This window comes from Camellia sinensis, chromosome 12 (genome assembly GCF_055761805.1).
Source record: "Camellia sinensis isolate YWXY chromosome 12, ASM5576180v1, whole genome shotgun sequence".
NCBI lineage: Eukaryota > Viridiplantae > Streptophyta > Magnoliopsida > Ericales > Theaceae > Camellia > Camellia sinensis.
The window spans coordinates 73,941,461-73,966,372 of NC_138972.1; the positions used below are offsets into that span (position 1 = coordinate 73,941,461).

At 35.2% G+C, this 24,912-nt stretch overlaps 1 protein-coding gene across 14 annotated transcripts; it reads left to right on the forward strand.

The window, feature by feature from the left end:
- Positions 1–227: 227 nt before the first annotated feature.
- Positions 228–23,276, forward strand: LOC114267917 (uncharacterized). 14 transcript variants are annotated; one of them, XM_082898972.1, is made up of 8 exons: positions 247–344; positions 431–548; positions 1,838–1,900; positions 1,990–2,082; positions 15,087–15,248; positions 15,372–15,462; positions 15,799–15,983; positions 22,690–23,276. In XM_082898972.1, exons 1-5 carry the CDS (start codon positions 334–336, stop codon positions 15,174–15,176), a joined length of 375 nt encoding a protein of 124 aa, XP_082755098.1. In that variant the 5' UTR covers positions 247–333; the 3' UTR covers positions 15,177–15,248; positions 15,372–15,462; positions 15,799–15,983; positions 22,690–23,276. The 14 variants fall into 14 exon arrangements, 13 of the variants coding, with proteins under 13 accessions (XP_082755095.1, XP_082755096.1, XP_082755097.1 ...); XM_082898962.1 differs by having other exon boundaries at positions 238–548; XM_082898973.1 differs by lacking the exon at positions 1,990–2,082 and having other exon boundaries at positions 238–344; positions 1,829–1,900.
- Positions 23,277–24,912: the final 1,636 nt, after the last annotated feature.

Consider the following 24,912-nt stretch of genomic DNA (forward strand, 5'->3'; position numbering starts at 1 on the left):
CTTCCAGTTTTCTTACATTTTCTTCTTCCTCCTCCTTTCAAATCCATTTTCTTCTTCTTCCTCCCCTCTCTCAGACTCGATCTGCAGCTCTGTAAATTTTTTTTTTTTTTTGGTCTAGCCCACCAAAACGACGCCGTTTTGGTGAGGGATCATCTCAGCCGTTGGATGCGTTAATGGGACACGTGTTGCACTCTAGAGGATCACTTCAGAGGATCACTCTAGAGGATCCCCATTTTATTGACAGACCAAAGTGTATCCTAAGCCCAAATTCACCAAACCCTAGCAGCCATCAACGACGTTGAATACAGATTATGGAGATGACGAACGACGACGATGACGATGAGGTCACGAGCCATCTCTCTCTCTCTCTCCCTCCTTCCTCCTGTGTCCTAGCCGTATTCAGTACCCATGTTGTGTCGTGTCGACACAGGTACAAGATGGCCGTATTCAAAGATGTCGTCTCTTTTGTCTTGCTTTTGGTTTTGTTTTATTGCTGTTGGCACCAGTGGTCAGCACTTGGGTTCCCTTCTATTATCCTTCTTTTTCAGGTATTTGGATTTGATGTACATTGTATAGTAGTCTTTTTTTTAAAGAAAAAAAAATCTGTTGCCTTTTATTTTGCTCTGTATTCAATTTCAATCACATAACAAAAATCAAAGTTGTTGGCCTGTTTAGTTGTGCAGAAATCTTGAAATGTTTTCAACATGAAATCTTTGCAACCTTTGACAAAAATCTGGTTGTAGAAAATATATGCATTCACTGGTAATATTGGCGATATGATCCATAACAACCAAAAATCTTATAACCTGTGTGGATTTTATATTTTCATGGTCTCTCCAAAGGAGAAGAAATGATAAGAAATAAAAATAGGGCTTAGATTTTTGTCCTTCTCTAGCTTTAGAATTAAATGATGAAGAGGATGGAAAAGTCTTCTTGTCTCTGTATTGCATAATTTAGAGTGGCACTTCTTGAAGATACAAATGATTAATAGTTGTTTAACGTTGACCAATTAATGTTCCTGTAAAGAGTGATCTGATATGGGTCCATGGTGCCAAAAAGTAGAGGAAGGTCAAGAAGAGTGGCGTAGGATGGAATTATCAAAAAAAAAAAAAAAGAAAAGAAAAAAAGGGAAAAAAAGGAGTGACATAGGATGGGGCGGTGATAAATTGCATGATTGCTTCAGACTTAATCAAGAATATGGATTGGAATAGAGTGGATAGAAGAAAACAAATTCGTGTACCTGAAGCCAATTAATTGGGGCCAAGTGCTGTAGAACAACCGGAAACGAAGAATAGTAATACCGAAGAAAGAGAATAAACCACACAGAAAACAAAACAAACCCTAAAATACTCAAATACAGCTCTCAATTTTCAACGCTTATTCAACGCTGAATAATCCTCCTACATAAAGGCCTAATTACCCTTCTTATGAGAGGAAAACTTAGCATTATGACTTGTATTAGATTCATTATTCTTCAATTGAGTTTTTATTGCTGGCTGAATTGTTGGTGATGGGGAATATATTTGATTCTTCTTATTAGTTTGATTTGGTGTAATGAATTTCCGGATTTGATTTTGATATTGATTATTGAATATATTTGATTTTGCTTTGGAACTGTTTCCCTTTTCTCTCCTCTCTTCACACTCTTCTTACTTCTCTTCTCTTCCTCTTTCTCCTTTATCGTTCTTCTAGTGCTACAACTGTTGGAGCATGGGTCTACTATCATTTTGTATTCAAGTGCTATAATTTTATAAAACATTTTACTTCCTAGTTTCATATGCTGCTTCTGAATTTATGGATGAAATATCTCATTAGACTGCTGCTGAAGTTGGTTTAGGGGATGAAATTATTACCAACTGGGAGGAAAAATGTTTTCGACCTCACTCTATATGGATCGTTGGTAAGTGCTTTTCTGCTTTTATATAGCGATGTTAGGATCTTTTTTTTGGTGTTTAATATCTTATGGAATTGACTAGCGTTTCATGTCAGCTTGGAGCTGGTTCCTTCCTGTTACATCACTTTTCAATGCTGGTCAATTCAATTCTTGTCAGTTTTGGGCTGAGTGAAGAGATGCACAACCCTGTATGTCCTTCTAACATTATGTTTATATAATGAAGACTTGTTTACCCAAAGTAATTGGCTTCATTTGGTCTGGAATGTACTGTATTTCAATTTTTTAGTGATTTAGTATGATAAATAGACTAAATGTTTGTTAAATAGCTTATTAGTTGTAGTATATAAATAGGTGATGTAATACCCCATTAGTTTTGGAATAAAGAATATATATTGTGATTGGAGTAGGGCTTAGTTTCTCTCTCTAGCCCTTAGGGGTTTTATCCCTAATTGGGGCATTTTTCTTCTCTCTCTCAATTTGATCGTGATTTGGCATTTGGATTTCATTATTTGGTATCAGAGCATAAGATCTTGTACTCCATTGTTTCTAATTGTACATACAACTCGTCAATTAGAAAGGAGCAACATACCTGACTCTGAATTTAAACCCTAATTCTTGGATGCGAACCCTAGATCATCTCACCAGAAGTTGCCATCACAAGTGTGATTGATTTGATCCGAAGCCATAGATTTGACATCGCAATCAAGAGTTGACTCTAGATTTGGTAGTCGTGACTTGCATTTGGACCTTTCACACTAGTGATTCAACATTGCAACAAGATCTCGAAGCCTTCGAGTTCAGATCTCAGCTTAAAGCCCTTCATTTGTTTGCATATGTTAGGAAACCAAGGAATAACTATCTCTCTGAAGTCGAAGTGGAAATTGCGATATTACCAGATTGCTTCGTTGATTCCATTGGACGAAAGAGGGATTTTTTTTTTGTTCAGTTGTTTTGGGTTGCATTTGGTTCAAAGTTCAAACCTAGAATCTCTCTGAAGTTGAAGTTGAAGACCTATCGCGATTTGAAGACCCATTGCAAACTTGAAATTGTTATTGTTCATCGTGATTTCAACCTAGCTCTTTAATTTGAGTTCGCGTTCGCTGGAGTTCTTGAATCCTCTTATTGAGTCAAGTTCGCAGACTTTGAATTCAACCTAGTTTGGCCTTGCGATCTGACTTGCAAGATGAGATTCGATCTGGGTTTGGTCCTTCGATTCCAGTTTGTCCCTGAATCAGGTATATCAACTCTTCGTGAACCAACTCCCTTGGATTCCCTGTACCACTTCGATTCATCTTGGGTTCAAAGCTGTGAGTCGACTTCGACAATCACTTGCAAGTTGCGATGCAACCCTCTGCAACGAGTTGATGTGAGTAGTGAACTCGTCTTCTTTTGAAGTTGCGACTGCAGATTACCAAAAAAATCAACTCAAAGATTTGATCTCATAGTTCAGAAGTGATTCAAAATCTAACTTGGTTATGTTTTTCAAGTTGATCGACATGACTCAATTCAATTATGGTATGTTTGACTCAGCTTTCTTCTCAATTGGAATTGTCCTGAATCAATTCGCGATGTATCTTATTCTTGATTCTTGTTCTTGGATTGGATCTTGATTATTTGCTACTACATACTGCTGTGAATGGATATCGAATTGAGTTGTCCTCAATTGGGAAATTGGGTCTGAAACTGTGATCTTTGTGATCGGCATATCTAGACTGTTTGTGGGTCATATTGGGTTTGGTTATGGCTAATTAGGATCGAGGTCATCGAAATGGCCGTGGTAGAGCTTATGCTCCGACTTTGGGTGAAGAAACCGAGATGAAGTTCTCAATTGGAAGGGACACTGATGCTAATCCAAATCAAAATTCATAATAAAAAAGATGAGTTGAAGCAAATGAGTGGACGACTTGTTACATCACAAGTTGCCATTGAAATTTTTTATAGCTTCAAAGAAATTATTTGAAGGTTATCGTCAGGACTCTTTCATACCTCTTTACAAAGTTGTTTTGACTTTAGTGGGTTGCTTGTGTGCTCAATTCACATTTGTGCCAAGGGAGGAATGAAAGAACCAAATTCCAACTCGTGATCAACTACTCTCGTGGTTTTTCTTGGTGGATACATTGTCCATTCTATCATTATATCAATCTTCTCAGCTTTGCTTTGGAAGATGTCATTTGCCAACCATTGGGCTCATTCTGACAGAATGAGTACTCTTCTGCAGTATGCAAGTTAGAGGTGAAGGGGTTTGGAAATGGGGGGTCTATCTGAGTTTTTTACCGAGAGGATATAGACACTGGTAGGTCATTTTGTACACCAAAAATAAATCCTTACTAAGACCTTAATTCAATAGAATAGTGGTTTAGTTCGGGTATCGATCCACAGGGACTAAAAGGCTAAGTTGTTTAAATTTCAGATTAATTCTTAAATCAATTCAAAAGTAGAAAAGAAGAATTTTGTATGAGCTTAATTAAATTAAACAAATAAATATAATTAAACTAGTATTAATCAAATAGAAGAGACTCAGGGTTTTGAATCCACCATAACCTTGTAATCAATGAACTGTAACAGTTTACAGATTTATTATTCAACTCAACTATGATCTGTTAGTGACTACAAGTCCCAACAGTATTGTCTAGAGGATAATTGGCAGTTTAATGATTAGCATACACTGTCTAGTACTAGCACGAATCGTCTCCCCTAGCATAGACTTTCTTAACCAAATAAAAGCAAATCAATGAAAACCGTTGTATAAGTATGCAATTAGAATCACAGAAACTAAGAACATGTGCTAGATAGAATGATTCAAAACAAAGTAATAATATAGAAAAGCCTTAATCTTATACAACTGTTGAATCAATAATAAAAACCCCAAACTAAATACAGAACATTGTTACTTGACTAGAGTTTCATCCAAATCCTAAGAGGAGAGCTCCTTAGCCGCACATGTGTTCGTAGCCTCCTCCTTCTCTCTCTAAAATCAAGAACAACCCTAATAATGAAGAGGGTTTTATATTTATAGACATTAGGAGCCTTCTAAGTAATACCCAAGAGGTTAGAATTTCCAAAAATGAAAGGAAAATTCGGATGTAATTATTCCTAGCTTTTTAGGCCTATCTTGTTGGCCTGTTTTGACCTATTAAAAGTCAGAATTTGAAAATTCCTATTTCACCAAAATTGTAGCCCTTTGAGTTATCTTTCCAATGCCGCTTGAATCACGTAAATTTGATATTGGACGAGAGAGATACATCCAAAATACTGAAGGCTGTGCATAGTGACTTCTATAGCGGGATTGTAACAATTTTAACTTTTCTTTCTTCAAATCTCATGGGTTGGGCTTTTATTGCTTAATTAAAATTATCTAGGTTCTTCTAGGCCTTCAGAGTTGAGTTGGAGCTTGGTCTCGGATTTCAAATATGAAATTAAGTCCAATTTCTACTCATAAACTTGAGTGACCTACACACATACAAACATATTAAAATCATCAAGTAACAATGATTAAAGGACCTAACAAGTATACTTTAAGGGGCCTAACTGTATACATTTTGGCAATTATCATACACCTATGGTTGTTGAGCCAAGGATGCAAGGATGAAGTTCAATGTATTTGCAGACGGCTAAGTTGAGAGAATCATGTTTGTTCTTGAGCAAGGAAATGCAGCACCTATTCCTTACATATCGTTACATTAGTAGTATTACGTTGAGTTTTCTTAGTTGGTACTTAAACTTGAGGACAAGTTTCTTAAAAACGGAGAGTATGCTGTAGTATAATAAATAGACTAAAGTAGCTTATTAGTTGTAGTATATAAATCGGTGATACCCATTGTACTTAGTTTTGGAATAAAGAATATACATTGTGATTGGAGTAGAGCTTAGTTTCTCTCTCTAGCCCTTGGGGGTTTTACCCCTAATTATGGCATTTGTCTTCTCTCTCAATTTGACAAATGCCCCAATTACGGGTAAAACCCCTAATGGATAACCAGCTCGGAAAACCCATCCTTTTGTCTTCGTTTGTTGCCATTCGGAAAACCAGTTTTGAACAAAAGCATGATGTTCAATACTATATAGCCGAACAAAAGGCATATGTTCAGTTGTGGAGTACCGAACATATTCAACAAGTTCAACTCTATGTAACCGAACAAAGAGAAATCCACCTACCTGTGAGGTAGAGAGATAAATCGATGAGGAGAGAGGGAGTTGCGCACAAAAAAGAGAAGAGAGTAGGTTCCGAAGGATGAAGATGAAGATGAAGATTGCGAAAGAGAGTTAGCGAATCAGTCGCTCCTTCTCCGCGGCTGCCGCCAAAGTCCTAACCTTCGGCGCCATTGATAGTTCTGTAAACAACAGGTAGTGGCGAGAGGTTCACTGACGGAGAAAAATAACGGTGATGGGTTGGTTGCTGGAGGCCGCCGGCGGGAGTGGGAGTGGAAGTGGTGGTAGGATTAGGGTTAGGGTTAGACTTGGGAGGATAGGATGAGGACAAAATTGGAATTTGATGTTAGGATAAAATTGTAATAAAATAAAATATAAAAAATGGAGGGTTCAAAGTAAAAAGGTAGTGGCATTTAGAAGCCCTCATAGATTATATATATTCTAAACCCAACCCCACTTTTGAAGTATGACAAATTTCTATTGTGCAACCCTTTAACTAAAACTCAACAAAATGATTTGATAAATGTCAACTCATCTAAAAGCTTAAATTGTTGGAGAAAGTGGTGACTTCACTATTTATAAATTATATCCTCAACAAGCCCCTCACATGTGGCCAAACTCTCCTTCAAAAGCAGGCCAAAGGGGTGCAAGTATTATAATAATCGGGTAGGTGTTGAGTTCAAACACATGATCTATTACCTGCTCTATACTGTGATAAATTGTTGACAAGCAACTCTTCCTGTCCTTCAACATGATCCTTAAAGTTTTATGTTGTCATTGCTGCCAAAAGAACAATACAGTTTCCCTGAGATTAGAAAAAAGAAGAAATGCAAGTACATGTGTTGTATGAAAAGAAACAACAGGAAAACATTCCTAAGTAAAGAAGAATACATTTGCATGCGTTGTATTACATTTTGTTTGCAAGAACTACTAATTTAGCCCTGTGAACACACTCCACCCGTGCTTCTTGGACAAAAATAATCCCCCATAATAACCACTGAAGTCCAATAAAAAATTACCACAACATCCTTGTTCTCTCACGTTACACCCGACAAAAGACAGAAGGAATAGAGACTTGAGACTCCAGCCTTGATGCTATACCTTGAGGTATCTTTCCTTATGTCTTCCACCCAATGAAGCATGTGTACGGGTATGAGTATGGGTATGTCGATACGGTAAAATCTAAAAAAAGTAAAGCACGGGTATAGCTAGGTACGTCAGTAAAAAAAGATTAATTTTTAATTTAGAGTAGTGCAAAAATTAGTTAATGGTTTAGTTGGTTAAGATACAACTTAAAATTTACATTTAATACCAAAAGTAAGGTATAAAGCAAAATTAGATATCATTATATTGAATAATTGACAAACCAAAGCTTAATTTTAAAATCAACGCATGAAAAAATCCAATGAAACTGAATTCACTTTTGTATAAAAGAAAATACTATTTCGGCTTCGGTATGGCTTCGGTATATACTAGGTACCTCTAGGGAATGACAAAAAATTAAGAAGAAAAATTTAGGTATGTGTTTTGTGTACCTGATATGTATGCAGAATAACAATGCAAAGTATTAGTACCCGATGCGGGTATGGCATGTTTGTCAAAGTACCTATACTTCATAGTTCCTCCAATGCTGTGGAGCTTACTTGCTCTTGTCCATAAGAGAGACTTGCAAAGCCTCTTCTGAACAATCAACTCTAATCATCTCCCTCCCTTTGTATTATTCAGAGCTATTGTACTGCTCCACTCATGTCTTGAAGCATCTCCCTCTTTTGTTCCTTCTCGAGCACACATTTCTTGGCAATCAGAGCTTCCCTTATGAGAACAAAGACCACCTCCTTTTCACAACCACAAAGATGCCCCATAGAGCTGAAAAATGACCATATAACAAGGGGTGATCATCTAGAAGAATAAGGCCCGATTCTTTGCACAAGGTCTATTGGGATCAAAAGAATAAGCCCCCGAAAGCAAACACACTAGAGCTTGATGGCACTAAGGACCATTTTTTGACAAAATGCAACTCTATGTCCATAAGTAGGGCTTGATTGTTAGGATAGTGTGTAGCCCATTTTCCTTTCTATTCCTAGCTCGAATAAATCAAACCACTTTTTCTCATCCCAATAGAAAGTAGCTTAGTACAAAGTCTATCCTCTTGTCTAGAATGCTCAAAAAATTATCCAAATCGTTCAACCGAATGACCTAACCAGAGCATCATTGGATGGTTTTGAAATCAGTTACGGTATGTGGTGGGTGAAGTTCTTAATTTTTTCAATCAACCGATTGGATGTTGAGTCTACTGTCCAAAAATCTTCCACCCGAACCGACTAATGTATTTACTTAGCATATTGCATCTACATGTGTTACATTGGTATTAGCTCTTGGGTCACTTTCCTTATCATATTATCTTATCTCTAAAGACTAGACCTATCTAAAAAAAGACCAGACCTATGTACTACCCTTTTCCCTCTTACCTATAGTCATATCTGAGTCCTCTCTCTCCCATCAAATCACTCAGTGTCACTTTTTTTTGTGTTTGTGTCTTTCATTCTCTCCTTCGGAAGCCATGATCTGGTGAATGAAGATCATCGCTTTTAGTCTCTCAAAATCTTCTTACAATATGCAATCTCTCACAGTTTCTCTTCTCTCAGTCTTGTTGCATCATGAATACCAAACAACCATAGGCCAAGTTATGATAAGATGGAGGTAGAGACAGTATTCACTCTTTTTCGCTGATCTACCTTACCCTCATCCGGTCTATCACTCTTCAATCTCCCTCTAGTCTCCATTATCTAATCTTCATAGTCTCATCTCTCACCCCTTTTCCCTCTTTGGTCTTCCTTGCCTTTACAATTGATTTTTTTCTTAGGGTTGTGGTTGATTGCAAGAAAAAAATAGACAAAAATGAATCACCCAATAGACCTGCCCGAAATTGATTGCAATCCGAATGACACATTTGGTCCAGTTTTTTTCCTAGTGTTCGGTCGAAGGCGTATGCTTGTGCTTCCCACCTGAAAGGACTAGTTCATGTGACGAGCCAATGGAAAACCCGAACCAATCCAACCCCTGAGCCGAAATGGTTGGGATTTCCCAGACACACTACCTTCTGCCTAGGCAATGTGCCACATTTCTCTCTATGCACTTGTCCTATAGCTAGGGGACTTACCCAATGTACTCGGCAAATTGACCTAATTTGACATGCTACGGACAGTTTCGTGAAGTTGCACGGTCGGTAGTGGGTTGGAAGTGTAAATTTTTTATATTTTTGGTTGGCTCTCAGAATGTGGAAAAAAACAATGATTGCACCCAAATTGTCTGATTTATGTGTATGTATATAGGATATTCATTACACGTGCCATTGTGTCCTTGGAAATTGAGATTACACTCTTTTTATCTTTTTACTTCTCAATCTGGCATCCATCTTTATTTTCTTAATTTTTAAATACTATTTCATTCTCTTTCTTCTTAAATGACTTTATTGTTTCTCTTTCTTCTCAATCGACTCATATTTAAAATCTATCACTCTTTTTCTTCTTAAATGGTATTATTAATTCTGTCTTTCTTCTCAAATGACTTGTAGTATTTGAAATCTTCTCTCTCCTTAAATAGTATTGTTTAATTCTCTCTCTTTTTTTTTTTCAATTCTCTTTCTATTTCTAACACACAATCTCTCTCTAACGTGCATCTCATCTCTCTCTCTCTGTCTCTCTGCTCTGTCTCTCTATCTTTCAACGATGCAATCAAAAGGAAGAACCCAAATGTACTTGTAGAATCTAAGGTATTGAAGCATATTGACTTGGTGTTCTTTGAATTATTTTTAAACCCTCCCTTTGAAATCCCCTACGCTTAGATCTCCATCACTGCTCTCCCTCTCTAATTTGTGAGTTTTATGTATTCATCAAATGGTTGAGGTTGATTTGGGTTAGATCAAATAGTACTACTGCTCAACTCTTTTTGTTTTTCTTAGGTCTACGTATGTGCAGAGAGAAAATAGATTGATTTTGAAAGGAGATTCGGTCAAAATCAGATGGTCAGCTTTGAAATCCGAAATGGTTAGTGTATACACAAATTTCTTGTCTGCAAAAATAAAGACAGAAAAATAGAATAACCAATATAAATTTATTGATTTAAAATAAAACGAGTACAATCTTTGATAAAATTTCTAATCAAAGAAAAGCCTCTTATTTTCATCTCTTCAATTAGTTGATTCGAGGGCTCGATAGCTTGTTCTTGAATCGAGTGGCGAAATCTCCTCCTAGTAACGTGAAGAAGACGGTGATTTTGTAGAACTTTGATTTGAGGGCTTGATAGGCTTTTTCCAAATTACATTTCTATAATCTCCTCCAATTTAGTAGAAGACGCCTATAGATTTGTAAGGTTTGACGACGAACTTTGATTTGAATCTCTGAACTTTATGTTTTATGGAGATTGATCGGCTTTGGTGAAGAAACCTTGGGGCTTTAGGCTTGAATCTGATGGAGCTTCTTCTTGCTTGATGTAAATTTTTGTCATGCCCTGAAAAGTTCACCTCAGGCAACCACTCTACCAAGATTTACAATACACGTGATCCCAACAATAAAACAATAGAGTCCAATACACATAACATTCTTTCCTCTTGAACTATTCCCCAAAATAAAGTTTTACCTAGATATTCTATTACATTCTTCCAAAGTAGGAGTCCAAAAGAAGGAAAACAGTTCAAAAGAAAAGAGGAAGAAGTTATAAAAAAAAATAAAAATAAAAAAAAAAATTCATAAGGACATAAACATTAATTCCCCCAAAACAATTACAATGGTCAACACAATGTCCCCAACAAAACTTCAACAAAAGGATGCTAGCAGAATAGACATCAAAGCTTGAGAGGTATCTCGTCCTCATTTCCTGAAAAATTGTTAGTTTTTGGGGTGAGCATAAGCTCAGTAGATGATGCATTTAACAAGTTACATAATCATTGGAAAAGCTTATGCTTATGCAATGCATGTGTGTGTATGACAAGGTTATAAACATTATTAGAGTATGCCATTTATAGGAAATAAATGCATTGCACATAACTCATTTCATAACTATACTACGTAGATAACTGTAAGCATAAATATAGAAATTAATCCCACATTTGTCGGCTCCAAAAACGGCAGGGTGATGGGCACCCAAATTATCACAACCATTCCACATTTGCTGGCTCCGTAAATGGCAGGGACATGGACACCCAAAAACCATCTGTGTTTCCACATTCGCTGACTCCAGAAACGGCGGGCTCGTGGACACCCCAAAATGCTTTCCCACATTCGTCCGGCAATAAGCGCAGACAGGGCAATTGGGCACCTTGACTCCCCGCGCGGGTACAAAATACAATACACAACTCAATTCCCACCCAACTCGCTAATTAAACTCACAGACTATTTACCCATTATTGACTTTCAACTAATTATACATGGCGGAACCAGGGAGAAATAAATAATGCAATATGATGCATGAGTGTATATACGATGCATTGCTTTCCTAAGATAATATTAATTCATAATAAATCCACCTCTTCACATTTCATTTTCCAAGAATCTATCATCAAGCAATCATCACCCTTTTCTCAAGGTTTACCTTAAGAAGAAATCTCCAATTTTATATTTCAATCTCAAAATCATGTATTTACACTCAATTTCATGTTTTAGAAATCAAATGAGCAAAACCCCTTTTTATAACTTAAAATTTGAAGGCTAGGGTTTGAGTAAAATTGGGGTTTTTCACTCTTTTATGCAATTGGAATATTTATCCATCATGAACAATGATTTTCATCTACAATAAGTGCAAATCTTTCAACAATCACAACATTTCACCATCATCATATTCTATCTATAGTCATCAAGCTCAAGCCAATATATATATATATATATACATATATATAAATATATACACATCTATCTACATGAATAGATTGAGAAAATACTACACAAGCTATTCAAATTGAAGATATAGAGAGTTAAAGGCACCCCTACCTTGAGTTGAGATGCTAGAGTGGCTACACACGCTTGTACTTCGTTGATTTAGCGAAACAACCGGTGAGAGTGTTGATCTAACTTGTCTTACAACCAATCTTGCAAGATCTTAAATAGATCTTGAGTTAAAACTGGAGAAATCAATGGAAATCCATGGCCTTGTGAGCTAGGGTTTGAGAAAGGGTAGATTTAGAGAGAGAGAGGATAGAAAAATGGCTAGAAAAGGGCTTGGAATCGCTATTTAAAATCTGCTCTCCTCGATAGCCCGCTCGAGCGCGAGTTCTGCCGCTCGAGTGTAAGGCACGAATAAGTGGTCCTGCTCGAGCGTAGACTCCCTCGCTCGAGCGTAGACTCCCTCGCTCGAGCGGAAAAGAACAAGTTGCAGAACTTTTACAAAGCTATAGGGAAACTACTGGGAGCGTGCAGTTCACGCTCAAGCGGCAACTCCCCCGCTCGAGCGGCTCGCCTGCAAAACGCAAAATACTGGGAGCTGAAGATCTACGCTCGAGCGAGAAAAGCCATGCTCGAGCGGGGCGAGAAACTCAGGTGCCGGGTTATGGACCAACCCGGGCCGACTCGACCCGTGAACACCCTTACCTATAGCATTTTCTTCTCCTTTTGTCTATTCATATTTAAACCAGATGACAATTGTTATGCACTAACAATGCACGCTTTTTTGCCAAGCAAACTCATGTATTGACCTCATGTGACCCTCCATTATCCTCCTCGTTCGGTCAATGCAACCACCTCCAATCATTGTATGGTACGCAGACCTTCGATTGGCATGCACTTGAAGACCCCAATTCTATCCGAAGAGGGATCTCAAAAGCCAAGGATTTACCTCCACTATTACAGTCGTCAGAAACTGTCTTGTGTAATCTTCAACAAGAAGCCTAGCCCAATGATATTGACATCTTTGCTTGTGTCTTTGTCTACCCTTAGAACACTTCCACAAACACCTTAACAACCTCCTCATTCTATAGGTGTAGTGACAGCCTAGTAAGTGAACCCAAGTGGCCTTTGGACCACCATTTCCATGACAACACTCTCCTACCATAGACCACCAGTCAGAAGAACTCAACTTTTTTCATTCAAAACCCTTTTTCGCCTCCTCTTTTGATGGCAACAAAATAGATAAAAAAGATCTTTAACATGAAACCCAACTCTGGTCGAGACCTTCCAAGGGTGATTAGCATATTCGTTGTAGAGGGGATGCCCCTATACTAGTCTACTACCCTCCCCATCAAATCTGTTTCCGAGAAATGTACGGTTTTCTTGGCATCAATAGAACTTACTACTCTCTTTTCCCCTTGCAACCTTAGTTCTAGAAGTGCTTTGATATAGTGGTCAAATACACCATTTCAGGCACCTACATAAAAGATCAACCTCTTTCACCTTGGTTGGTTCCTTCTACACCTTGAGTTTCGACAACTTCTTACCCACATCCCTCAAAGAGGACGCCCTTTATTCTTTGGCAAGAAGACCACCATTTCCTACCTTTACCAACCAAAATGCAAAGGAACCTCCTCCGTTAGTATGAAGGAACTAACATCCATACGACTACCTTGTCACAAAATCCTTCTCACCTTCGCTACACATCAGTTTGTTAAGGACTTCACATGACCAATCTAACTTCTCATGCGTCAGTCTGACCTAGTGATTCAAGTTTCGCCTTCTCGCTTTGAGCATCAGGAAGTCGCCATCTCCATCTCTATCATCTTCCTCTTCAAGGACAATCTTAGACCATCCCATCTAAAGAGCTACGTTACACGGACTCTTTGTATTTTTAGAGGTACCCATGCCGACACAACATGACACAAGTATGGGTGAGGAATGCGGCGAAATACAAATGGATACGGTTGATTTTCTTTTCTAATTTTCACAACAGCAACAAAGGAGGAGGAGAAGAGAAATATGGCTCGCGACCTCATCGTCATTGTCGTTTGTCATCTCTATCTTCTCTATTCATCTTTGTTGATGGTTGCTAGGGTTATATTAAAGGGTTTGGTACATTTGGGCTTATTTAGGATACACTTTGGTCTATTAATAAAATGGGCCTTATAATAAAAATTATAAGGTTATTGGGCTGGCTGGCTTTTACATGAGCTTCTTATGTTTGGGCCTAATACTAATTAAGTTGGAATTTAACTTGAATCCATGGATAATCAATTATTCATTATTTTAAATAATGTTATATATATTTTTTATTCAATATTTTTTAACTACAAATGTGTAGCATCATCATAAACCTATGTAATCATTCTGAGCCATAAATTATTGTAAACATAATATTTTTTTAACATGTCCATGTTTGGCCGTATCCACGTACCCTTGTATAATTTTTGGGTACTTTTTACACGTACCCTTGTATCGCTCTTTTAAAAGGTTTGTTGGACGCTCATTTAGAGGTTTGCCGAGTCCGACCCCTAGATACATATCTACACTTGACACTTGTACCCGAGTCTATGTAATGTAGCTAAAGAGTGACTCTCCTTGCTAAAGCCTTCATCGCTTCTCTCAATTTAGTGCATTTCTTTTATCTAATAAAAATCAATAATATAGAAATTGATTTTGTCTAATCTTGTATAAAGAGCATCATCTAACACCTTTAACTGTCCTTATTATCTCTGTGTTAGCTCATTTACATCTATTAAAAATTTCGTCATTTTTTTTGCCTCTTTTTAAAAGCATTTATTTATTTTCTTCTACAACAACTTGAATCTCATTTTTATTGTTTTTTGAAAAGGAAAAATGTTGCATATGGCATGCGTTTAAAATTTCAGTCATAAGGATTCATAACCAAAAACACCAAAAAGCCTCGTAACTTAGGCCACTTCTGTTCATAGCCACAAAGCCTCAACCAAGTTCATAACCAACAACCCCAAGTATGACCACCACAAAGCCTCACAAGTACATGATTCATAATCAAGACCAAATGACTTCATAACTGCAAGACCATAGAATCAGAGTTTTTTTTTTTTTTTAATTTTTTTTTTTACAGATTCAGTTTTCAACTATGTCCTCCTTTATTTGTTTAAACTATTTATCTTGTTTGGTTACAGGTTTCTATTTTTGTACTACTTGGGATTGTTGCTGCAGGAGCTGCCCTAGGGTATTGGATGGTGCAGAAATTTGTTATTTCAGATGATTGAAGTGTGGATGTTGGCGTAGCTCAATTTGTGAAATGGGCCATGCACATCATTGCAGCCACATTTATCTTCCAGGTGGCTATTCTGTTCATGTTAATAAATAGTGTGATAATGCTCTACTTGCGTATCTCTGGACCAAACGGAAATCAGTGTGCAATTTGCTTTGCATTCCTGAATTTTTTATTCTTATTCTGTCAGAGTACTCTTGATACTCCTTTGGCAATGGGGCGTTGGCTTCTTGTTTGTCAATCTGCTTTCTTGTCACTTCCTTCAAGTGGAATCGTCCAGAGTAAGTTACCTGCACCATTTTTTCCCTACTCTCCCCTTGCATCATGCTGGCGGACGGGTAATTATAGTACCAAATAAATGTTCATATAATTGATGCTTAACTCAATTTATTCACCTTATTAAATCCAAAGCAAATAGATCTTATTAGCTTTTTGAGTTTATCTGTTGGGATGCTGAAATCCATTTTGGATTAGTCCAAATGGGTGGTTTGCTTGATTTAATATATGAATGGTCATGAATATTGATTGAAGAGAGGTCTGCTCAGTTGATATAATAGATTTAAAAAATCTTTTGTTTGCTTGGTTTAACAAGATCTTAACTAATTATTTGTATGTAGTTCTACCATTACTTTTGGGGATTCAATTTATTCTGCAAATGGGAATCCTTGGCGGAGTAGAGGACAAGCAAATGTAAGACACAATCATGCTGAATTTCTCAGTAGGTCAGGGATGGTGGCTTCACGGGGAACACTGTGGAACAGCCCAAGGAGATCTTCTGGTTGGTCTGACTCTCCTGTTAAAGGTACACTGTTAAACTCTGCATTTTCTCTCCCTAATATTTGTTTTGTCTGTTGAAACATTTTTTCAAAAAAGATTTGAAGCTTCTACAGAGCATTTTATTTCCTCTTATTTTCCTTTGACATCATGGATCACTTCCATAGTTACCACGTAAAACTCCCTGTCAGATCTTTTATGAACATGAACATGCAAGGGCTAGGATGTTTTCTGTAAGCAACATGTTTTGGAAAATAGGCAAGGATCACTACATCGGCGCCCTAGTGCAATGAAAAATAGGAAAAGGTCCTTATGTTTTCTTGGATGAGCACCTGTGAAGAAATTAGCCCAGGATTGTTTGTTTACATTAGCAACTTGGAAAAGGGAACACTAACAGATAAAACTATGGAATTAGTAGATTCTGTGATTAGAAGGAAAGTATAACATGCTTTCAAGAAACTAAGTGAGTAGCTGAGAAAGTAAACGAAATAGAAAAAACTCAGTACAACATTTTGTATGCTGGAAATATTGGTTAGTAGATAGATTTTTGCGAGTCTTGCGTGGTTGGGTGTCAAGGCGTATGGATCTTGATTTGTTTACCATTTTTGATTTTCTTGACGATGTAATTGGCTAGCGCTTCTTTTTATGGGGACGTTTTTGTATCTTTAGCGTCTTCTTGATGCTCTTCTTCAATAAAATTTACTTATTAAAAAAAAAAGATGTAGAAATGGTGTAGCTAAGCATCTGAAAAATAAGGCAGTAATAGTTATGAGAATAAGTTACATAATAATATTAATTAAAATTGTAACTGTAGAGTATAATTAGTGCCTATGCACCCCAAATAGGCTTGGAGAAACATAGTGAAAGGAAATTTTGGGACAACCGGATAAGTTAATACAACAAATATTTGTAGAGGGGACAATAATTATAGGTGGAGATTCCAATGGTCATGTCTGAAAATATAAGCAAGTGCACGAGAGGATGCATGGTGGATATGGTTTTGGTGATTGTAATGAGGGTGGAGAGAACATCTTAGATTTCATAGTAGCATTTGATCATGTAGTAACCAACAACTTTTTAAAAAAGGTGGGTTAAACAACTTTTAAAAATGGGTCAAATAAGAGTTGGATAGATCCATTTCTTGTAAGAAAAATAGACCGCTGAATATGTAAAGGTTTCAAGGTTATTTCCAAAGGAAGTTAATGGCACAAAGTAGGCTAACAATATTCAATATATAGTATTATATACAATAATAAACAGCAAAATCAAAAAGTAAGAAATTGAGGATAAAGTGTTTAAAGTAGTAACGCTGGGTTTGAAAGGTGTTACTAATAACACGTGGAATACAATAGCATAATGCATTGAAAGAATAACGTAAGCAGTGCCATGGAGAGTCAAAGGGAAAAACTCCTATAACTAAATATACTTGGTGGTTGAATAGTGCGATATAAGACATAGTAAAAGAGGATAAAAATGGGAATAATTTTCAGACACAAGTTGATCAATAAGGAGGTTGGATGAGGAGATTAAGAAAAAGTGTGAATGATATTTTGAGAAATTGTTAAGTGAAAATCATTTTAAAAACTTGGAAGGAGAGGAATATGATAGCCTTGATGGAACTAGAGAATATAAGTTCTATCATCGAATTAAGAGAGTTTAAGATGGAATTTGCATTAAAAAAAGATGAAATAAGGCAAGGCATTAGATTTATCATAAAAAATAAAAAAAGAGTCAAGGCATTAGGATTAGATTGTATCCCTATTGAGGCTTGGAAATGCTTAGGTAAGTAGTTGTTTGGTTAACAAAATTATTTAATAAGATTCTAATGACTAGGAAAATGGCTGACGAGTAAACAGTATTTTAATACCTATATATAGAAATAAATGAGATATCCAAAATTGCAATAATTATAGAGACATTAAGTTGATAAGTCATTACAATAAAATTGTTGGTGAGAATAATTGAGCATCGCTTGAGTGTTATAACAATAGTGTTAGAGAATTTGTTTGGGTTTATGATTGGTAGATCAATTATGGAAACACTGTTTTTACTAAGAAGATTAATAGAGAAGTACAAAGAGAAGATGAAGGATCCAAATATGGTTTTTATAGATTTTCAAAAAAAAAAAAAAAAAAAACTTGCGATAGGGTGCCTATAGATATAATCTAGGAAGCATGGACATGGATACGAGATATGTATGCGGTGATACGACAAAACCTAAAAGGTTGGATAGAGGTACGGCTAGAATATGCATGTATACATTTAAAAAAAAATTATTAGGGAGTTAAACATAAGCTCAAGAATGTTGAGAGATCACATTGTAATTTTATAATGCAAAACACTAATCTTTAAAAATTAGGTATTAATTTAAGATAGTAGCTTGTTTACTTTTTAAATTTTCAATAGGTCTTGCAAATATTTCATTTTAATATCAAGTGTAATATGTTTATATTACAATAATAGAGCAATACATGACTTGTTTCTGTGCTTTTCCCCTTTGGCATTAGTAAAAATATTGTATTCAAGTTTACTTGCTTATTTATTTGTTAATTTGTTAATTTTATTGTTGTTGTATTCTTTTGTTAATCTTTACTTTCTATGTAGTTATAGAGGACATGCATGAAACAATAAAGATACATCAATTTGACAAATTTATTACTTTAACTCTCACTATGTTCTTGAGTTGAGTGGAGACGAAATATTCATATAGCCGACCCCATTTGATGGGACTTAAGACTTGGTTTGGTTTGGTTTATATATTTTCAGAATCATTTAAACAAAACCACCACTAACTATGAATAAAGAAGAAAGAACTCTCGCTATGTTCTTTTCAAATAACTAAATAAAGTATTCGGAATAATATGTGACTTGGAGTAGCCGATACTTCAAAATTAAGTATCTGATGCTCCAAAATTAATGAAAAAATAATTAAGAAGTATCTAATACTTTTAATAAGTGTCAGATATGTTTCCGCGAGTATCCAAAGAGTATTAGTATCCAATACATATATGATATGGATACGTTTCTCTTTTTGAAGTATCCACGCTTCATAGGATATAATATGGTGAGTGTTGGTGAATAAAGGTGTGATCGAAAGGTATATGCATGCAATAAAACGCATGTATAATGGGGTATCAACCACAATTAGATCACTTGTAGGAGAAACTAGTAAATTCTCAATCACTTGTATTGCATCATGGGCCAACTTTGAGTCCTTACCTATTTACCATGGTCATGGATGAATTAACTAAACACATTTAAGATGATAGTTCGCAGATGATATTGCTCTAGATGAAACTAAGGAAGAAATTTACATTGAACTACAAATATGGAGAGAAACACTCAAGTTAAAAGGGTTTAAAATTAGTAAAAATAAAAGTGAATATGCAGAGTGTGACTTAGCAACAATAGAAATAGAAATGATAGAGAAGCGAAGATCGAAAATCAGAAATAACAAAGTGAACTTTTTTGTTACCTAGGTTTGATTATTAATAAGGATGGTGAGGTTGAAAATGATGTGATTCATAGAATTAAAGTAGGCTGGCTCAAGTGTGGGAGTGCATTTGACATATTATGTGATTGACAAATTCTAACAAAATTGAAAGAAGAATTTTATAGAACAACTATAAGGCTAATGATGCTTTATGGGACAAATATTGGACAACTAAAATACATGTCCATAAAATGAGTGTAGTTGAGTTGAAGATGCTTAGATGGATGTGTGGTAAGACTAAGAATGATAGAATTAGAAATAAATATATTCTTGAAATGGAGACCAACAAAAGACGGTAGTGAAGAGATGCGATGCTGTAACGGTAGATGGAAGTGTTAGGGTACGAGGTAGGCCTAGATTAACGTTAGCTAGCGTTGTAAATAGAGATATGGATTTACTTAATTTGACTAATGAAATAGCCTTTGATAGGGCCACGTGGAGAAGTAGGATTCATGTAACTACCCCATTTAATGGGACTTAAGGCTTGGCTTGGTTTGGTTTGGTTCTCGAAATGGTAGAAGTAACACCGATTGAAAGATAAGTTGAGAGAGAATAGGTTAAGATAGTTTGGTCATTTACAATGAAGAAATGTAGATGCAACGGCAAGGAAGAGTGATATGATTTCTATAAATAAAATGTTGGAGGAAGGGGAGGACTTAAACTAACATGGGATATAGTCTTAAAAAAAGATATAAATGTATTTACTCCCTTCGTCCCAAAATATTAGTCCCTTATTCCATTTTTCATTGTCCAAAAATGTAAGTCCCTTCTAAAAAATCAAGTACTAAAATGCTATAAATTTTCTATTTTGCCCTTCTTTTAAATTCATTAATAATACAAAAAGTACAATTATGACAATTGATATTCCCAAAAAAATGTACTATCAAAGGGTAATTTTGAAAAAATAATATTTTTAAAATGCAATAATTGTACTACAAAAAAAAAAGTTGGATTTCCCAAAAGGGACTATTATTTTGGGATGGAGGGAGTAATTTATTTGAACTTGTAGCCATCGATAGAGCAAAATGACAAAAAATGATTGATGTAGATTGGGAAACAATGCTTAGATTGGATTGGTTTGGAAGCGGGAAATGGAAACTGAAACTTCATGCAAAAATATAATGGAAAATGTGAGACATTAGGTGATGTAAAGATTGAATAAAAAAAAAAGAGTAAAGTTTGAATAGGATATTTGTAAGAAAAAATTATTAAGAAATTTAAAAACAGCAATGTAAATTATTTTTATATTTTCATGATCAATTAAAATACTGCTACTACTACTACTACCCAATATCTACAGTAACTTATTAGAGCAATCATATATTATTGTTGAAAAATAGTATTCGCAAGTATTCAAAGATGGTAAAAATTATGAAAAGTGCATTTTTAGAACATTTTTTTGAAAGAGTTTCTTGCAAGCTTATTCAAATTGAGTTGGAGTTTTTCCTTTCATATGTAAATTGTACTTGAATTCTTGGATTGTTTTGGAGATGTTTTCTAGAGGTTTTCCTTAAAATTTCATTAGTCCCGTGTCCGTTCCTAAAATGAGTTTACAGGGAAACAAGTTTCCTCTCTCGAGATTTCCTAGTCTCCCTTTATCCCTCGTTAATTTCTTTCTTTACCCTTGTATGTGGTTATTGCCGTCACTAGAAATATGTGTACAAAGAAAGTAAGAAGTTGTGGAGGTTTTTTGGACGAGAGAAAGCAAAAGATTGTGGTAGCTGTGTTTATTACAGAATGTATGGTGGTGGCAGTAGTGTCTGGTTGAGTGAGAAAGTGGTGAAAGAGGGTGTTTAGTTGGGTTTCCGAGATTGTGATTAAATTGGTCTGGTAAGAGAGTTTAACTCCACAGGGATCATATGGTTATCTATGACTAAAATGATAAGGTATAAGTGATACTAATATTGAAACGGTCTGGTGGTGAGGCCAAACCCATCCCAACATCATTTAGGTTCAAAGCCAGTAACCTGGTGCTGACCTGCTTATGAAACCTTGTTTGGGATTCTGTGGTCAGATTTGCTCGTGATAATTTTTGGTGTTCCTTACCTTAGAAAGATGTATTCGAGTGAACTGTATAGGGATCATAAGGTTATCTATGCCTAAAATGATGAGGTATAAGTATTTATCCAAAAAAAATAAAAATAAATAAATAAATAAAAATTGATGAGGTATAAGTAGCGGTGATAATGAAGTAGTCTGGTGGTGAGCCCACACCGTTCCCAATTTCATTTAGGTTCAAAGTGGGTAACTTGGTGTTGACTTGCTTATAAACTTTGTTCAACCTGATGCCATTTATTGCTGATGTGTTTGTTAGGCTAGCAGTTTCAGTCAATGCTAGCTCTAATGTTAGACACATGTTCTACTTTTAAGTAATTGTTGTGTTGATTTTAAGATTATGAGCTTTAATCTTGAAATTTTTATACTTTGTTCTATCTTGACTTTCAATTGAGATTATAAGTGATTTAAAGAATTGAGTTGAGGATACATCATCACCTGTCTGGACTGCAACATGATGGTTAAATGTAGGCATGCAATTGGACCGTCCCTTTCAATGTATGTTGCATTAATGACCACAAAATTATGTTTCGCTATCCTAATGAAGTCTGTATGATGGTTTTTATGGAGCATGGAGCATTAAATGAGATGTATGATGTGGAATTTGTAGCAAAATTGGATGTAGACACACACTAGGACATGACAATATGTAACAAGAAATATTTTGATGGGAGAGAAGTCTATGTTTTTAATAAATTTATCCAAATTTGTGCATTAGTAGTTGCACAAATTGGGAATTAAAGATTAACAAACAGTAAGTGTTTCTTTAAAACTGTTCCTACTTTCTTTATATTTTTATCTTTACAACAATATTCTTTTTTGTATATTAGAAGTGGGGTTCATGCTTGACTTGGCAAGGTAAATATTCAGTTTCTTTTGAAATATCTCGTGTTCTTGACATTTATTGGCTTGTATTGCCTGATGTGGTGTTAGTTTCAGAGCTCCTATGATCTACTGTTCATTCTTCATGGTTTGGTTTTGACCATGATATTGTAATCATAATAAAAATGAAATGAACAGAGTAGGTTTTTGGTTGGGAGGATTAATCTTGTTGAGGATGTTTCATGCAGACAATCTTTCTAAAAATGTCTATTAAGTACAATGGTACTCGTGTAAATTATACTATATATAGCATTGGTATTGACCTTTAATTCATGTTTCATTAGTTTGTTTTTGGCTGTTGCAGGTGTGATATCTCCGACCACTGGGAGGGGGTGACAAGAAATCAACAGGATTACTATTGAACATTCCATAGGACACCCAACAGAAAGAAGTTTTCAAAAAAAAAGGGAGAATTTCACCCAGGAATCAACCTGACATGCTGTGGCTGAGTTGGCATCCTCTCCATAGTTCACTGACTGGATTATTAAGCATGCTGATAGCAGATGATAATTCAGATAACACAATTGGAAGTGGCTCAGATTCCACAGATGAGAATCTTGTAGAAAGTGGCGATCGATTTGTTCAAATGGTAGCTGTGACCTTAGAGTAGGAAATTAGTTACTTGTAACAGTACAATGAGGTAGATGCTAGGAATGGTGCTCATTTAATTTTTCTTCTTCTTTGTTTTAGGTTTACTTTTAATGCATCGTATTATGTCATTAAGCAATTGTGGCAAATCTTTTGAAATCTTCTAATCATGTTATAGTGCGTGCTCTTTCTATGCCTCTTCCTACCAAATACTTCTGATGGTTGCATAAAAAGAGCATTGTCAAGTGTTTTACCTCTCTCATTCAGTTTGACTACTTATTTAGTCACCCAAAAAAAGGGCAACACACTCGTGCAGTTTCAACCTCCGTTTGCATTTGTTTATCTGTTTTAGTTTAAGTTGGTGCATATGTTATGTTTGCTTCTATCACAAATCTATAATGCTATGGCTAGTAGGCCTAGAAAGGTATCTTATCTATGAAGCTAGTTTTGGTAGATTTTAAGCATGGTTTCCATTCTCACAGTGAATAATTTTGAGGGGTAATTACATTTTGGGAGATTTATGTGCATATCTTAATATGTAGATTTATTGCCTAATAGGTCATGTGATAATGGCGTTTTTATAAAAAAAAAAAGTCACTAATTGTTAGTTTTTAACAACAATTTGAAAATTTTATCACAAAAAGTCGCTATTATTAGTTTTTAGTGATAGATTTAGAAAATTGTCACATAAAATGTCATTAATTGTTAGTTTTTAGCAGTAGATTTATACAATTGATCAAATTTATTCCAAAATTTAGTTTCGTTTGATTTTATTTGTTCATATGAGCAATTGGTTCAAATCCTAGATTTTCCATAGATCTTTAACTTGTACAACTTAAAAACTAGTGTGTAAACATGTAATTATGGATCAATCTCTACTAGGCACCTAGAAGGTGCACATGATGCACATTCATTTCAATTGTGACAATGTGCCTAAAGTTACGATGTAATGTGCTTAAAATTATAACTTCAGACATACTGAATAACACTAGTGACTCACCGAGTAACTCATTGGGTCATTGGAGTTATTGCAGAATGAGATCATATCATATTTTGAGAACACTGTGTTGTGATTTTGTGCACATCTCATCATCATAATTAGAGGATACAAATTTGTGCACACTTTTTTGGCTTGCACATTATAGCTTTTTCCTATAATGACAAGTCCTTTATATGAACTAGTGGTGGGTGTCATGTTGTGTTTGTATTGTTTCATTTTAGGTTTGTATTTGAATTATTTCAACACTAACGTAACATGTTTATTATTTCGTATTTTTGAGTCATGTCATTTTTGGTATGTGTCCAGTTCATGTTGCATTAACGTGTTATGTCAATTTTTTTTTTTTACCTTAGTTAAAAAGATTCAGTGTAGAGACCAATTATTGGATGAAATTATTCATAAAAATATTTGCTTTCAATTCATTTTTTTTTTGTGCTTAATTTACAAAATTACATCCTATTATTTTATATTTTTATTAGATTAAAATACTAGGAAAAAAAATTATCTTCAATTAAGGAAAAAAAAATATTAGCCTTAAAATTTCTATTTTACTTACTTTTTAATCAATTAGATGGAGTTATATAAGCAATTCAAAAATGTCATGGTACCTTTTAGTAGAAATAACATTGAAATATGTAAATAATTATTTATTAAACAAGTTATCTATATCAATTTCGTGCTATATAAGTTTGGGTAAACTACCAATAGGTCCTAATAGTTGGACTTAATTTCCATCAAGTCCTATTGAAAATAAGTCTTAGTAAAATTGTCGCTAAAAATAATTTGTGACAATTTTTTATATATGTCGCTAAAAATTTACAATTAGTGACTTTTTTTGTCATGATTTTTATTAATTGTCGCTAAAACTTATAATTAGTGATTTTTTTTATGACAATTTTTTCATAGGATCTATTAGACAATAAGTCTATTTATTAGGAT